We start from the raw sequence: 17,095 nt of genomic DNA, 5'->3' as shown, positions 1-17,095 counted from the left end.
TGTAACAATGCTATTGAATATGCTGATGCTATATACCGGTAAGTAATACGTTCTAGATTATATAAACACATTTAAAACAACAGTTTTGCTGAAATATTCAGAATAAAAAAAAACAAATAGAAAAAAAAGTGCATTTTCTTTTCACATCAGGTTAAAACATTCTAAAACTACATATGGCTTTCATACCTTACCGTGGTATATGTCAGCACCACATTCCTACAGGTTCATGTCACAGATGAAAACATCCAAAAATACCAAGTATAGTCTCAACAATAAAACTTTAATTTGGCCCCTTAATATATGTGTTAACTTTGTATCCGTCTAATAAATATAGTAGAAATAAAATGTGGAAAATTTTTATTTCATAAAAATATATTAAATAATAAAGTTTAATTACAAGACCACTATATGACCTAAAAAAAACAAGACAGCAAATTAAGAGAGATTTGTTAATCGTTAAATTCCACAGCGTTATGTGTGTATATATATATATATATATATATATATATATATATATATACACACACATACTAATAGTGGAAATTGAGGACACATTAAGGACAACAAAGAGCAAAATCAAACAAGGCCCCCATAGGCAGCACACTGCACTAATGTAAATTATGGCCAGACAACATAACTTGTCAGAGAGGATTATTTCTGCTTAGTGAATCTGCAGGGGCCCCTTTGCTTCACCACTCAGCATTGACGAGAGAGAGAGCGAGCGAGAGAGAGAGAGAGAAGAAGAAGAGGGACTAGCCACAGACATTAGTAGCTACTGTGGCATTGATGTTTGAGCGCACTTCTAAACCGGCTTTTGTTGAGAATATCTTTGTAGAAAGCATGCGCTGTCCTAAATCTGCAGTTACTATGAGAAATGAGGAGCTGCTTTTAAGGTACGTTGTGCACTCTTTTGTTTTAACAGATGCCTTTCCCCCCCCTTGTAGTTGTCCTGGAGGGTCTTGACAATCAGCACACTGTGTAAATAAGTATCTCTCTTTGCTGTGGATGAGGCTACATTAGCACTGCTTTAGCTCCACAGCAAGAGCTGATCTCAGGGGCAGGAAGGACATTAAAAAGACAAGCATTCTTTCCCTCCATCAATCCATTAATATATAGCTGTTACTTGTTATGCACAAATAATCCTTAAAAAAAAAAAAAAAAAGCTATGACGTGATATCACGGTGCTCTAAATACCTCTCTCTAAGCTGGACTTAGCCTACCTAAACACAGTCATTAGGTCTCTGCCTTGTTTGGATCACTTAAAAAAATATTTTTACGTGGCTTCTACCATAGTTGTTGAAAAGGATACATTTTGACCTAAAACTGCAAGGAAAACATTTGCCAATACGCGTTCGCTTTTGGTAAAAAAAAACCAGCCTTTTGTTTATTTGTTAGTAGATATTGTATCACTGAATGCATCTTTTGGGCTGACAATGGGACAGCCAAACAATAGAACTGTCAAAGTGGTTTAATGCATGTCTGGGGTAGTTTTTTTTCTCCCTTCAACCGTCTTCATTATCTTCTCAGTTCTATAATCTTGTTTGTGCAGACGAAATGTCAGCACAGCTATATATTTTTTTTTCTTATTATTTGCCATCCTCTGCTAAACCGTACTTTTTATTTTACATATTTAAGTCTTCCTATTGTTGAGGATTTACTGCTTAGCTTTTCATTAACCATGTAGGACAATTTATTGATGTTTTAATACCGATATTAACCAGGCAAACATTTGTTTTGAGGGTAAAGGAATCCTCTGGATTTAATTTATGGCCATCATCTTACATTTCTAATTTTGATGTTAGATATCAAGTTATAAGAGCATAATGTTATTTTAATCATTATAAAGCACTGTTTTTATGGTAGGTGACAATCAATTGGTCACAGGTTATGTTTTTTATAATGAGCTAACAAAAAGTTTTTTGTAATCAGGCTTCATAATCATAATCATAAGTAGAAATGATATCCAAGAACATTCAGCTTATATATATATATATATATATATATATATATATATATATACATAATTTTTATTACTCTTGTCTTAAATATTTTCTCTATATAAAAATCTCAATAAAAATATTAAATGTAAAGTCTCACCCTAGTCATCGATGAAATGGCAAACAGAGCCTCTCCATAAATATTTGTATAAAATCTATAAAATATATGTATACAAATATAAAGATTTATTCTCCGCTCATTGTTCCCTGCTTAAACCTAAATTGCACTATAAGTATGACTTAAAATTATCATACTCGTCTTTTAAGATAACTTATGTTAACTAGATGCAGTTCATGAATTAAATATACTTTCCATCCACATATATTTAGCAAATTATAGAAGTGTCTTCTTGTATTTAAATGGTTAAGGGAAACATTGTTTAAGACAACTATATTTGTAGTTGTGTGCATATGTGTATACATTATATTCTGTTTAAAGTGTAATATTTTATTTTGAAAATTATGGTAGCCTTTCTAAAGAGCTTGTTGAAGCATGACATTGCCTGCAATTTTAAAAGATTTGACAGAGAGAAGCATGGGAGCTTTAAAAACAAAACTGTCCCTGCATGACCCTAATACACAGTTTCCACTGAAAGAGAAATATGTTGGTACAGCACTCAAGTATGCGTTTATGATATGCACGCATACATAATATTAATAATAATATATAAACAAACACACATACATATATTTTCTATTGGAATGTAGGTTTTATATCATATATATATATATATGTATATATAGTACATTACATATGAAATTATATATATATGTATTATATATATATATATATATATATATATATATACATATATATACATATTACATGTAATGTATACCTTCTTATAGTAAGTATTATTCCAGCACTCACAGGGTTATGCACACATCCCATATTTTCTGTCTCCAAGGCTTAGCAATAAGAATAGCTATGCATGCAATTCTACAGCCATAATGGGTTCATCTGACAGCTAAAGAATGTATGTATGTGCATGTATGTTTCTTTCTTCAATGTTTAGCTACATCTTTGCTTTGCTATATGCTGCATGGCACATGCAATACTGTGGTGTCTTTTTCTTATTATTTATATTGAATTTTGCTGGTTTTAATTTTCATGTAATACAAGTAGCACTTCTATTTCAGTCTCTATGCATTTGGCTGCTGTTCTTCCATAAAGCAGTACGAAAACCTAGAATTGTGTGTGCCACAGTTTTCTGAAGCACAGGGCAGTTAATTTATTGCTAGCTAGCAGCTGCTATCATCACTACACTATTTCATTGCCACCTACTGAGAGGGTGTGCAAGGTGCCTCATTGTGAAGCCAATGCAAATGCCACTTCATGAATCAGTCAAAAGATAGTGCTGAGGAAGTGAGACAGCTGCAGCTCTTTGCTAAAGACCAAAGTGTCACCTGTATCTCATGCCTTATTCACCAGTCCTCACTTGGAATTACCTGGAACTCTTCCCAAATGTAGCTGTTTTGCTAATACATTAAATAGACCTCTAGATTGTTAAGGTCACGTGCAAACATACTTGTACAAAAAGTCACCAAAAAAATAAATATATATATATACATTAGATTTGATGGAGGTTTGCAGCAAATTTGTGGAAACAGGCATTTGCAATTTTTTTTTAACATAAAGTGAATAGTAAGGAAAACCTTTGTAAGCATTATTTCATGGTTTTGCAAATATTCCTATGGAGGGATGTGCTTTGCATTCTGTGTATATATAGTTCCTATTCACCTATTACTTACAATGGTAAATCATTCCATGATCCTGAAAAAAAAAAGGACAGCGTTTCATGGAAAGTACAGTTTTTTTATTGCTAAGCAGAGATGTGCACCTTTCTACAATAACACAATGACCTTTGAAGCCAAAAGGCGTGAATAGCAGAAATGGAAGACTAAGGTGCTAGTTTGACGCTTGCAAACTTGTCAATATCTGTTGTTATGAAGGCAATGAGTTATCCAGTTCAGAAATTGCAGGAAGTGAAGTAGTTGATCCTTCAATGATTAGAAGCAAAGGAAAGCGAAAAATAACAAAGCAACCTGCGCCTGCATAGGAGGAAAAAACATTGTTAAACTGAGATGTGGAATGCTGCTTACTGGCAGCTACAGAATGGGAAGAGTGACAATGTGTATTTGCTATGTTATAAGTTAAATGAGTGGAACCACAATATAGTGTGTGCTTTGGGTAGAAAGCCAGCTAAACATCTTCCATGCTTATGGTAGAGAAGGATGGGTGATGAGACTAGTAGTCCCAAGCATCTGGAACATTAGCAGTTGTCTATCTGCTTTTTTTTAATTTTGGCCTTTCATGCTCCTGGTCTCTTGTGGCTTGGTGTGAACAAAATGTGATTGAGCTGTTTTACATTTTGCCTCCAGCATCTACCAAGAAGAAAAGAATATGGCAAGCATGATCAAGCTGATTAACCATGTCACTACCATAGGGATCTGCCATTTTTCTTGGTAGAAGGGTTAAAGTTCACCTTTTTGGTTACGCTTGATTCTCTTCACCCCTACCTGGGATTTACTAATATAAACCGTACAGAAAGTGTTAATTTGTTTAATGTCAGATTATAATAGGCTGGGTTGGGATCAGGCTAGTACAAAACATGATTTTTAACTGTTGCAGCAAGGGGTAATCTGTAATGCTCTTCTGTACATTGTTGTAAATCAGTCTATCAGTGAGCAAGTCAAGTACGAAAAATTGTATCCTAATAAACATAACTCATCCAAAATTGAGATATATGAACATAAGTGAATTTCATGTGATTGCCATGGAAGTAAATAAACCAAATCGCATGTCACCTCAGTGTTAGATCATCTCCAGTCCAACATTATGCAATATCATTACTGTGCCTTAATGTATTCACGCACTCATTGTTAAATTACAATAAAACTCAAGTGCATCTGTTATCAAATTGAAGTGTATAAGATTGCAAACTATACCTTTGGGGCTCCAAAACAAAGAGGAACATCAAATTAACATTCATACCCAGGACTTTTCAGCCAGTGTAGATTGGGCTTGGATGCTTAGGAAGTCGTTCAGGAGTGAATCAATACTAATTATTGTAATCAGCGGGGTTAATTAGCTGAAGATGCTGCTGATGGAAAGTTCATTGCTTGTAGCCCAGAAAACACCTAACTTGATGAAAGTAAGAATGGCATGCACTATCATTAAATGGAAAAAAAATCATCTTTTTAAATGGCAGCTTGGGATCCTATAAAACAGATTATTTTAGTATGGGCCGTATCAAATTTGCGATACTTTATCTATTTTTTTATATTGTACCAGTAACTGATTTTAAACTGCAATAATCATCACCTTGATAGGACTACTCAAGCTGAGGCTAATGACAGTTACTATCCGATAGCACCCAGAGGTTACATTTCCCTAAATCCCATGCTCTGTGCACGCACAATGGTCACTCTGCCTAGAAGCTTGTTCTAATTAAGATTGCTGCTTGTAATTCTTAGTGGAAATGTCATTTCTGCAAAATATTTCATTGAGTAAAAGTGACAGCTTAATACTTTTTTCTTTTTTATTAAATAAAATTGTAACAACCCCCCCACCACCACCACCACACACACACATATGCCAGGAAAACAACTAGGGCAAACATGCATTGTGCATGCTAATCATAAATTCTGTTTCACTAAACAAATGATATTGCCTGTCTTTAAAAAAGTCTGTATTGAAGACTTTAACTGTAGGGAAAGCAATTTATGCAATTCTCTCCATCTTCTAACGTATTAACTGTTTCCTTCTTGCCTTGTAGCAGAAATACATATCTTTATAAAATGTAGCCTCAAGGGAGTTAGTATATCAATGAAACATAAACAATGAAATCATGTTATCACGCTGATTGTCTACATTTCAATTTCTAGAGTAAAACAGTAAAAACAATTCAAAGATCCCATTATACAGCTATCCAATGTTTATGAAAATGTACATCTTCAAATCCAGGAGGGATACTGTTCCTTTAAAGAGTAATAAAGACTCACCGTGACGATTGTGGATTTTGTTTGTATTAAACATATGTATGTGACCCAGTAAACCTATTTATACAGGCAATATTATAAATATGTATACCCATGATCCCTATGGGGAATACAGCTAAACTTGGGCTGAGTTATGTATAATATTTTGTTATGTCTCTAGACTACAAAGTGTCATCGAGGGCCTGTTCGGGAAGAAATGCTTCAAATAATTCAGTTTTTGTTGTACTGTAAGAAAGCTTTACTGTGAGATCTCTGTGGCCATTACAAAACCGTATAAAGCTAAATTTTCCCAGCGTTCCTCATGAGGATCTATTTATACTCTAGTGCTGAAAAGGGCAGATACTTGCACCTTTATTACAATTTGATGGATCTATAAAGAGGAGGTTAGCAATATTTTTTTCCCCATTTAAAAATGACATTTATTTTATTTAAATGCAGAATCAAAGTACATTGAGCCTTGCAAATAGATATAAGACATTTACAATCATTTCTCAAATCCAAAGAGGATATTATTATAGTCAGACATGGTAGTGTAGTAATCGCAGAACCGCTGGATTTGTAATCTAATGAATAATATGGTATTTTGTAGTTGATGACATGCATTGATTAATTGAAGTAGCATGCATATAGCTTTGGTTATTCTGTAAGTGAAATTCAGCTGTCTTCTGCTATAATTGGCTGCCGAATCTTTTTTTCATATGCGAGAAATGTATTGGTATTGTAACGTTGCTGAAATAAAAAAAGATGCTTCAATTTGACAAGACAAGGCAAATTATTTGTCCGCTCTTGTTATTAGTGCAATTGGTAAAAAATGAATGCAACATACCGATAATTGAGACAAACACTTGAACTGCATTGTTTGTTTTCAGGATACGTTGAAACGGTGTTTTCATTCGATGAGATAAAAAGTTTAATAAAGTATTTTTTCAATCTGTCTGGAATTATCTAGGAAAATATGGGATGATAATGCTTTTATATGATTTATACATATATTATGATAATAAAACTGCCAAAGAAGCCATTTTTGTTTTAATAGATTATCTCCTCCTTATTACAGCACTTGGCAGGAGTTCTTACAACCATATACAGTCCGTTACATGTAGACTTGTTAATCTTGAGGCAATAATCACCTTTGATGTTTTCAAAGGCTATTCTTTACTCCTATAAGCATCATATAGTGAACCTTATTTCAACTTTAAAAAAAAACAAATGAGACAGATTTTGAAATCAGTAAGTGTCTTGTCACTAGTTAGAATGTTAAAGGGGAAGTCACATGGGGGGAAATCTCCTTGAGCATTAACAAAAAAAACTTGTTTTTTTAAAAAAAATTTATTCTAGTAAACATAATTTATCTTCTGACCTGGAGGGTGCCATTGTTGTCAGTCATGATATTTTGGGTGGAAATACATGCTCAAACACCACACTGAGCTGATTCTTTATGGCAATGCTTATGAAGTAGTGTTTCTCCAAAGTGCCTGGTTTGGAGATTAAAACTGAGCCATTCTCTACCACAGGCAATATGATAAAGAGTCAGGTAACACAGCTAGAACACATATAAATGTCTAATATTGAGCTGCCTAAAATCATGCTATATTATGTGTAATTTAATTCTATTTGAACTTACACAAATATTATTATATTGTATGGATATAGAGCTAACAATTTATGCAGCAACTCTTAGATATTGTATTTTATATTATTCATTACAACTGCTTTCATTATTTCTTTAATTGTAAGCTATACATTCTCAGCTGAATCAAGGCTCTGTCATTATGTCTTACTGGTAACTGATGGATTTATGTAGTATGAAGTTCTAGACCTCTTGAGTTATCTCTCCACAGGCCTGCTCCCTACGAACCTATGAACCAAAACGCACCAGGTCACCTAATCCTTGGCTGTCCATCATTATTATTTAGGCTGAAGTTACCTGTTTAGTCCCAAGTGGAAAAAAAGTCTGATACTCAAGAGAAGTCCATAGGTTCCAAGGGAGAAAGGATAATGCCCTTTACAAGTTTGTCCCTGAACAGTGATGGTAACGTGGCCTGACCGACCTGCTGAAAATCTGTCTTGCCCAGCAGCATATGCCATAATTTTTTAAATGATCATAAATTACATTCATTAGAGGGACTTCTGTTCATCATTAGTGATGTTGCCTCTTGAGTGGACGTAGACTGAGCAGTTAATAAAGAAGTAAAAGGAAAATAGAACTCTAACAATATTCTAGGTTTGTTATGTCTGGATCAGAACTTCCTCTCTGGAATACAGGGGTAAATGATTCATCAGAAATTATTAAAAAAAAATTCAGAGGTCAGTGTTTATACCACAAAACCATTTACCCTCCATTATTTAGCTCAACAGGTCTTATATTTTTGGAGAATTAGACGGTGAAGAAGTGTTTTGATTTGTTCAGATTAGGATATAATTAAATGATCCACCATGAGCTTTCATGTCTGGTGTACTGTACATGACAGCCAAGAAAAACAATTGCCTGCTGCAATCCCAGTAAATCCAGGGATACATGGTGCTAAGGAAAGTCGTAAAATAGGTTTTCATTAGGTTTACGTGTGAGATAAACTCCCTTTGAAATTGATATCACCCCTCCTCACGCTGTCATGACAGATTATCAGCTGCAGGTGTTAGATTTTCGGCACACTGTTTGCACAGATTTACTTGTGTGTCAGTCCTATAATGGATAAGTGAAAATGGCATATTGGGAGAATGCATGTCACTATGTCTGGAATGACATATATTAGAAGGGCAGCTTGGGCTGCTGGCATTAAAGCCCATTTCTGCTTGACCCGTGCAGTCATGGGCTATGTGGGATTTGTAGAAATCATTATAGTTTGTGTATCTGCGTGCTGGCGTCTCTACAAAGAAGCTAGAACCTGGAATCTATCTCTGCAGTATGCTTCAAATGTTTCTGAATGCTGGAGATAAGGCAGACATACCAGAAACATGTATATACGTACACTGTACATTTCATTTGAGGATGCATTTTCTTTGTGTATGTGGTAATGTTGAGGTTCAAAAATGACGAATTGTGTGTATGTTTGCAAGTAGTTTCAACAGGGCTAACTGTATTGTTTGCTTTTGTAAATCTGCTGCCCAGGGAGTGAATGGGTTAAATCTCAAATTGCTACTTGCAACAGAGAACACCTGTTAGAATGAACTGCCTCTATTGGCTGTTAGACAGGGTTAATTAGGTGGCACATAGTTTTCTGGGTATAGCTGACATACTGGACAGCAGAAAGCTCTCAAGGGAGCAGTGTTCCTCTGGACTGCTGTTGCATGAAGATTTTGGGCCAGAAGAGGTTTATGCTTGTTTTACTTTAAATTGCACACAAAAAAGTTTTCAATGCTTTTATTGAAATATTTATTTTCAAGAAATATATTGGACTATATCATAATTGACATAATGTACTGCGTCACACCGCAGGGCAATACATGTGCAATACAACATATTTACAGAATAGAGTAAAATCAGTGTACAATTACAATTCCAGACCTAGAAACATAGAACGTGACACATTGAAAACAATTTGGGGGAATTGGATGGCGTTGTGACTAGGGTTGGTGTGTAGGGTGTGGGCTTGGGGTGAGGTGAAATGGTAAAAAAAGGAGCAGAGCGGAGTGGGACTAGTCCTCCTCTAGACTGTACATAAGAGGGCAAGAGGATAAGCCTGTTGCAGTCATAGACTGTGACCTACTCCCAGTCTATGACCATAAAGCGTCCTTTACAACACATTACACACCAGGCATGATCATCCGTGTGCCTGGAAAAAGTCCATAAAGTAGGAATGATAGGACAAGTACTTTCTCTCAAAGGCGTCCTCGAGTTCCAGGTACAGAGCTCTCAACAAAGCCTGTACAAATGGGCACTGCCAGAACAAGTGAAGGGCTCTTTCCACAACGGTCTGTGGGCAGTGTCAATATTTGCGCAGCCCCCAGCATGCATAAATGTCCATACAGGGATGCCTTCCTGAATGGTAATCTAGGCAATGTCTTTTTGCTTCTGTTTGATGCCTGCTTGTTGCCCAAACAGTCATGACCCAGATTGCCCAGATCTGAATAGAATTCTATGCCATACCTATACTGAGCGTGATATCTGCCAAATACGGTTACTCTATTCCTTCTTGCGCATTTACACATGGTGCCTATTCATTTCCATGTTAATGCAACAAATATATATATATATATATATATATATATTATGTATGCTTGTATATATTTACTTTAGATAACAGTTTCAAGGATGCTGTCTCTCTAAATTTTAGGTAGTCTATTCAGTGGCCAAAAGAGCCCCACAAATTCACAACTCACTGAGCATCGGATGAAAAATCAATACCTGTCCATTCCGCACTCCTATCTTAGGACTGCCAGGCAGGTGTAATCCATTTACATTCCTTGGATCAGAAAAGCTGCCATGCAGGATACACGAAAATGTTTGCTTTTTTGTTCCAGACCTATTACAAAATAAATCACTATTTTTGCATGTCAAGGTTTTTTTCGGTTTAGCCAATGTGACAAGAGTCAGTACTAGAAGAGTTTCACTATATAATGCTTCCCAACCTGGTTTTTACACGTGCTGCTATTAAAAGTCAACACATCTATATTTAGATATTTTTATTATAGTCAATGGAGATGAGAGGACTGTTGCTATTATAGCATTTATAATAAGAAAACTGTATTTTTGAAAACTACCTTTATCTTTTTTTTTTAATTAGTGTATTTGCTGGAAGCTATTTAATCTAATGGAAGCTGAGATCTGTGGCAATATCATATGTAGTCAACTTCCTGAACATAAATTAGCTCTCTTCTCCCTACCCCACCCCAGAGGCTTATATGCCTGCTGAAGATATTCAGGTGTAGACTAGCAAGTGTGATAAAACTTCCTACATAGCCTGACGGTGAGTTTCCAATACAATCTTCAACGAAGGATTATTACAATAGGTTCCTTACTATAGCTTTGGTAACTTTAAATAAAAATAAGAACACAAACAATAGGTGATTTCCATTCTGGAACAAACTATGGTTTTATTTTAACCATTACACTTTTAAGATGTGGTTTTTTTTTAAGGTAAAGCGAGATTGTTATATCAAGGACCATTGAGACTGTACATATCAACACCACCCTACTGCCAAAGCACAGCACAGCATTTAGGATATAGATCTAATATTATTGTGTAATACCTTCATATGTAACAACTGAATACACACTTACGTTCTCTGACAATTTCAGCAACCAACTTTTTTTTTCCTTTATCACCACTTCTTATTACCTTGCAGATAGTGTCTACTAAAATGGATTTAAATTGGAAAAAAGAAATCCATAAACGTTATCAAGACAAAAAAAGATTGCAATCCATTGGGTTAGAAAATCCAAACAACATCACCTGCTCCTAACAGCATGTAATCAGAGGCTTAGCTGGTTCACAACATTCATTACTTTGTGTACAAGTGAATTGACTTACCATCACCTATCGGGATGTGATACACTAGTTAATTGTTTTTTTTAGTAGGTTGTTGGAAAGTATCCAATATTTTCTTTTAAAACACATTGTGTCACTTGTAGGTGACCAGGGAAGTTAATAAATTGAATGGATGTAAGCAAATTGGTAATCATGAACTTTTAAGTACACTGTTAATGTTAAAAGATATGGGTCTCTGCTCTAATAACTTAAATCATTTGGACTATTCATTTGTTGGGCTCTATGTTATCATTTTGACGGTATCTACACTATATTAGTATTAGGGAACCTAATTGTAATATTATTCTTGTTTAAGCAAATGCAAAGAAAATCACTGTCAGGACTGGGAATGATTTTTGTTTTATTAAGATTATCCTGTTAAAAAAGCAAACATTTGTAATGAAATTATTAAGCAAATAAGACATAATGTTCTCTGTTCATTTCAGGATAGTTTCATCCATACTTTCCTTTGACTTGCATACAATGGAAAACCTCTAAGTACCATTTAATAATTCGTTTGAAATAAGTAATAAAGATCACAAAGCTATTCTATCAGACAGCAAAACCTGACATAAATCAGAACTTTTAAATACAATGATTTTACATCCACTTAATAATAGATAATTTAAATTGATTTTTGAAAATATATTTTGGGTAATGCTATCATGTGTAGCACACATGTTAATATCTAGATTGCACCAATCAGTAGTACCTACAGCTATATATTTGGTGTGTTGAGATAATATTACAATAAAAATAATTATAATATGGCATATGATCTAAAATGTTTGCGTTAGAACCAGTGACCCATGAAAGACCAAGCTTTAGGATTCCATTTGTGGATGCAACAGAGACTCCAGTAAACATATTGGAAATGGTAGAACTGGGCAGATGTATTATTTTTGGATGTTAAATGTAACATTCTTTTGAAGAAAACGAGTTTATCTGACATAATAACCTTATAAAGTAGGAGGTTTGCAGAAGCCAGCAGAGATACTGTGTGTGTATAACAAGCATGTATAGTTCTGAATCAGTATTGAGTGGAAAAGTCCAATGCTAGGAAGACAGATTAGGTTCTGCACACAAAAAAAGGTAAAAGGAGCTCTAACTAAAGAGCAATATTGTGATTTCTAAATTTAAAGTAATTGAGCTATAAATAGAGGAGGGACTATCAGCTGTAAAAGGGAATGAGCCATTGTGCAAGCATAGTTTAAGGCCCATTTGGCATGCTGCTTTATTTGATGAGAAGACACTGCAAAATGAAATCTCGCAAAAGAGCAAAGTTACCGCCGGTTTAATCTTCAGCCATGATTGTGTCCTACTCTTATTCCAGGCATTGGGCTCATGCCAACACTGCCTAGTGCAAACTTCACATAGTCATCAGTTAATAGCTAATACTATAAAGATAATATCATTATCATTTGCAGAACAGTACTCCTTTGTGCCCCTCTGAAGAATAAAAAGGATTTACTGCCACCTGAAATTCACCAAGGTGTTGTTTTATTAGCAGGGATATTAGATAGATAGAAATCTGTGTTTTACTTTTCAACTCATTTTCAGGATCATCACTCACATGATCCGCGAGACAAAATTTGTTCCACCTGAAGAACACTTCAGTGATGAAATTCATTTTATGCCATGAAATACAGTACATTTCTCAAGCCACAGTATAAATCACATACCATTATGTAAAATGACTTTATGTTGCATTTGTGTGGGTATTAAAAGATCTCAAGGGAGCATTCAAAGAAGGATTGATCATATGGTTCTGCCTGTTTGCAGAAAGACGAACAAAGGCAGTTTAACCCTTCTTTAGATGTAAGTCCAGCAGTCATTTTAGATATTTAGCAGGCTTTGAGGTAGAAATGTTACCATATTTTCCATACACCATTGTGAACCAGAACAGGTTTTTGATGAATGTTGTGACTGACAAGTCAAAAATGGGACATAATAATTCTCTTTGCATAGGTGCAGCATTTTGGTCCAAATACAAAAACATGGATAAGTTAACGTTTCATACTGTTATGAGTATGCCATCATACTAACTGAAGTTAACATAGAATAGTTAGACACATATACATTCTGATGATGATGTTGCCATCATTCGAATGGTAACTATATATTACCAAATATTATGGGCCAAACCCTTATGGAAGAAACCATAAAAAAGAATGGGAGAGGGGAACAAACATATCTTCCAAGAATGTAAAAGTCACTCTGTATCTTTTACATGGAGTTAGACAAAGTGAGGGAATCACGTCTAGAATCATAGAAGTAGTCACATTTGTCTAGTTATTGATTGCATTTCAAGTTTCATTCAGACTAGGGAGGCCAAGGTTAACATTTTCTGGGTTTTTTTAAGGTTATTCATTGACACCTATAGTAGTATAGTTATTTTTGCATATAACTAAAACATTTTGAAACAGCAACATTTGTTTTAACTATAAAACCCATTGTTGGTAAATGAGGAAAGGATGAAATTGACATTCATCCTGTAATTAACAGCCAGCTCCATGCAATAAACATCCTATAATTAACAGCCAGTTCCATTCACAATAACTATCTGCCTTAAAATAATGTTAACACCCATAATGATTATCCTGACTTAATAGCTGCATAGCTTCTTTTTATTGATTTTAAATCAGGAGACCCAAAAAAAGAATAGTTGGTAAAATAAGGGGTTTTCTTAAGATTTCATGGTATACACTATAATGTCTTGTTTAATTATACTGTCACTTGGATCATGGACATTAGAGTTTACTAACAGCTGCAACGGTGCTATATGACAAGGAGTGGTTATCTAAACAAAACGTGACAGGTCTCCACTAGCTAATTGATGTTTCATGCACACTGTGGTCTAACGCATACTGAGCAGGACATGTGATTCTAGGGATTCTGCAAAGCTGCAGTTGTCACTAAGCCATTATGTAACATTAACCCCTTAAGGACAATGGGCAGTCCGTAAACAAATGAAAACAATGCATTTTGAGCTTGTACATGTATGGGCTTTGTCATTAAGGGGTTAAAAGCCCTAGTGTCAAATGCCCACATTTAGGTAAAGGCAACCACCTTAACCCAAGTAGTAAGAATGATGGGACATTTATGTAGCTTTCATGACATGAAAGTTAGCTTCCTGAGAGAGTTCATAAGCTTTATCTTCAGCCAATATATTCATACAATAGATTGAATATTAATTTTAATTATCGGCATATTACAATACATTTTTTATTTTAGCACTTTCAATTGTATCCAGTTCCCTCTTAGCATCACAATAGCCTATCTTCAGCAAACTTGATCAACTGTATAATTACTAGGGAGTAATATCATTGTACCCAACCTGTACTGGCACACCTTTAAAGTGTGTCTATATTTTCACAAAATTCACTTAAACAGGAGCTTGTAGAAGAGTTGCATTTTCCTATGATGACTCTACATTGCATTATTAAGGGGTGACCTGGCTTTCTGTAACATATAGGTACTGTAGGAAGATTTCTTAAATGTCTCATCACAGATTATTTGTTTTCCTGTGCCCTCTGGAATGCACGCTCAGTCTGTAACAAGCTCACAGCCGTGCACGACCTATTTGTCACTAACTCTTTCAACCTCCTAGCCAATACTGAAACCTGGCTTTCCTTTTCTGACACCGATTCCCTTGCTGCTCTCACATATGGTGGCCTCCACTTTAGCCACAATCTTAGGCCAGGCAAGCCACATGGAGGCGGTGTTGGAATCCTGCTCTTCCCCTCCTGCTCCTATCAACACCTGCCTTCCCTCTCTGTCATTCTCCCACTTTGAAGTTCACTCCATATGCCTGTTTTTCCCTCTATTTCTCAGAGTGGCAGTCATATACCACCCTCTTGGACCTACCTCACAGTTCCTGGATAACTTTGCTGCCTGGTTGTCCCACTTTCTCTCTCCAAACATCCCGACCATAATCCTCGTTGACTTCAATATCCCCATCGATAACCCACCCTCCCCTGCTGCCTCTAAACTTATTTCTCTCACATCCTCCTTCGGTCTGCTACAATCTTCTCTATCCCCTACTCACCGTGATGGACACTGTATTGACCTGGTATTTTATGAACACTGCTCCATATCAGAGTTCACCTGTTGCCCCTTCCCCATTTGTGATCACCATCTCCTCACCTACAATCTTACACTAACACCTAAACCTACTTCCCCTCCTCCTCTCCTCCGCACCTGTAGAAATCTGCGCAATGTTGATCTGCTCCAATTGTATAATCTAATTCAACTTTGCATCTTCCAGACTTCTACTATAACCTGCCCTGACCAACTGCACTTGACACACTTGCTCCCCCATAACTTAGCAAAGCTCCACGTTGTCAGCTTCAGCCCTGGCACTCAAGGCAGACACGCTATTTACAAAAATGCTCCCGCACTGCTGAGCGTGTCTGAAGGAAATCTCGCTCCAAAGCTGACTACAACCACTACAGGTTCATCCTCCACTCTTACACATCTGCCCTCCAGCTAGCTAAACAAACATACGTTTCTTCCCTCATATCAACTATTTCCTCCAACCCCAAACAACTTTTCTCCACCTTCCACTCTCTCCTTACTCCACCCACACCACCTCCCTCATTTGCCTTTAATTCCCAAGATCTTGCAGACTATTTCCAAAAAAAACCACAATCCATCCGCAACAACATTCCAGTGCATGGTCTCCATGTTCCTCCTCCTTCCACGATCAACCCCACTGCCACTCTACACTTCTTCCCCCCAACCACAGTGGATGAAGTTCACGCTCTACTGTCTTCCTCACACCTCACTACATGCTCTCTGGACCCCATGCCATCATACCTAATTCCATCAATCTCCTCTAGCCTCACTCCTGCCCTCACTTACATCTTCAACTCCTCACTCTCTACTGGTATATTCCCATCCTCATTCAAACATGCACAGGTCACTCCCATCCTCAAGAAGCCCTGTGTTGATCCAAATTCCCCTGCTAACTACCGCCCCATATCACTGCTTCCAATAACATCTAAACTCTTTGAAAAACTACTCTAAGACCATCTAACCCACTTTCTGTCCTCCATCTCCCTGCTCGACCCCCTGCAATCTGGTTTCCGCCCACAACACTGAAACTGCTCTCACAAAGTCACAAACGATCTTCTATTTGCTAGAAACAATGGCCACTACTCTATCCGAATCGTACTTGACCTCTCTGCTGCTTTTGACACAGTCGACCACTCCCTCCTCCTACAGACTCTCAGCTCTCTTGGTCTCCATGACACTGCTCTCTCCTGGATTAACTTGTATCTTTCCAACAGATCCTTCTCTGTGTCTTTTGCTGGCGACTCCTCCTCCTCAATTCCTCTGTCTGTTGGAGTACCTCAAGGTTCTGTCCTGGGTCCTCTACTAATCTCCATCTACACTTCCTCACTTGGTAAACTTATCGACAGCTTTGTCTTCAAATACCACCTCTATGCAGACGACACACAAATCTATCTCTCCACCCCGAATCTCTCTGCATCTGTCAGATCAGCTGTCTATCTGGCATCTCTTCCTGGATGGCCTCTCACCACCTCAAGATAAACATGTCTAAGACTGAGCACCTTCGAATCCCTCCCTCTAACTCTATTCCCCTTTCTGACCTTTCTATCACTG

General features: G+C 36.5%; 1 protein-coding gene across 11 annotated transcripts in view; it reads left to right on the top strand.

Moving 5' to 3' along the window:
• The first annotated feature begins 712 nt into the window (after nt 1–712).
• CELF2 (CUGBP Elav-like family member 2) overlaps nt 713–17,095 on the top strand; it is a 231,510-nt gene continuing 215,127 nt past the window's right edge. For 4 of the 11 annotated variants that reach the window (XM_053465230.1, XM_053465229.1, XM_053465223.1 and 1 more), the window contains exon 1: nt 713–893. In XM_053465230.1, the coding sequence (XP_053321205.1) occupies nt 787–893 (107 nt within the window). In that variant the 5' untranslated portion in view covers nt 713–786. The remainder of the gene's footprint in view (nt 894–17,095) is intronic. The other 7 variants (XM_053465225.1, XM_053465238.1, XM_053465227.1 and 4 more) reach the window with 3 other exon arrangements.

The sequence above is a fragment of the Spea bombifrons genome, chromosome 4 (genome assembly GCF_027358695.1).
Source record: "Spea bombifrons isolate aSpeBom1 chromosome 4, aSpeBom1.2.pri, whole genome shotgun sequence".
NCBI lineage: Eukaryota > Metazoa > Chordata > Amphibia > Anura > Pelobatidae > Spea > Spea bombifrons.
Note: the sequence above shows the minus strand (reverse complement) of the source record. Positions and strands in the feature narration are given on the sequence as shown.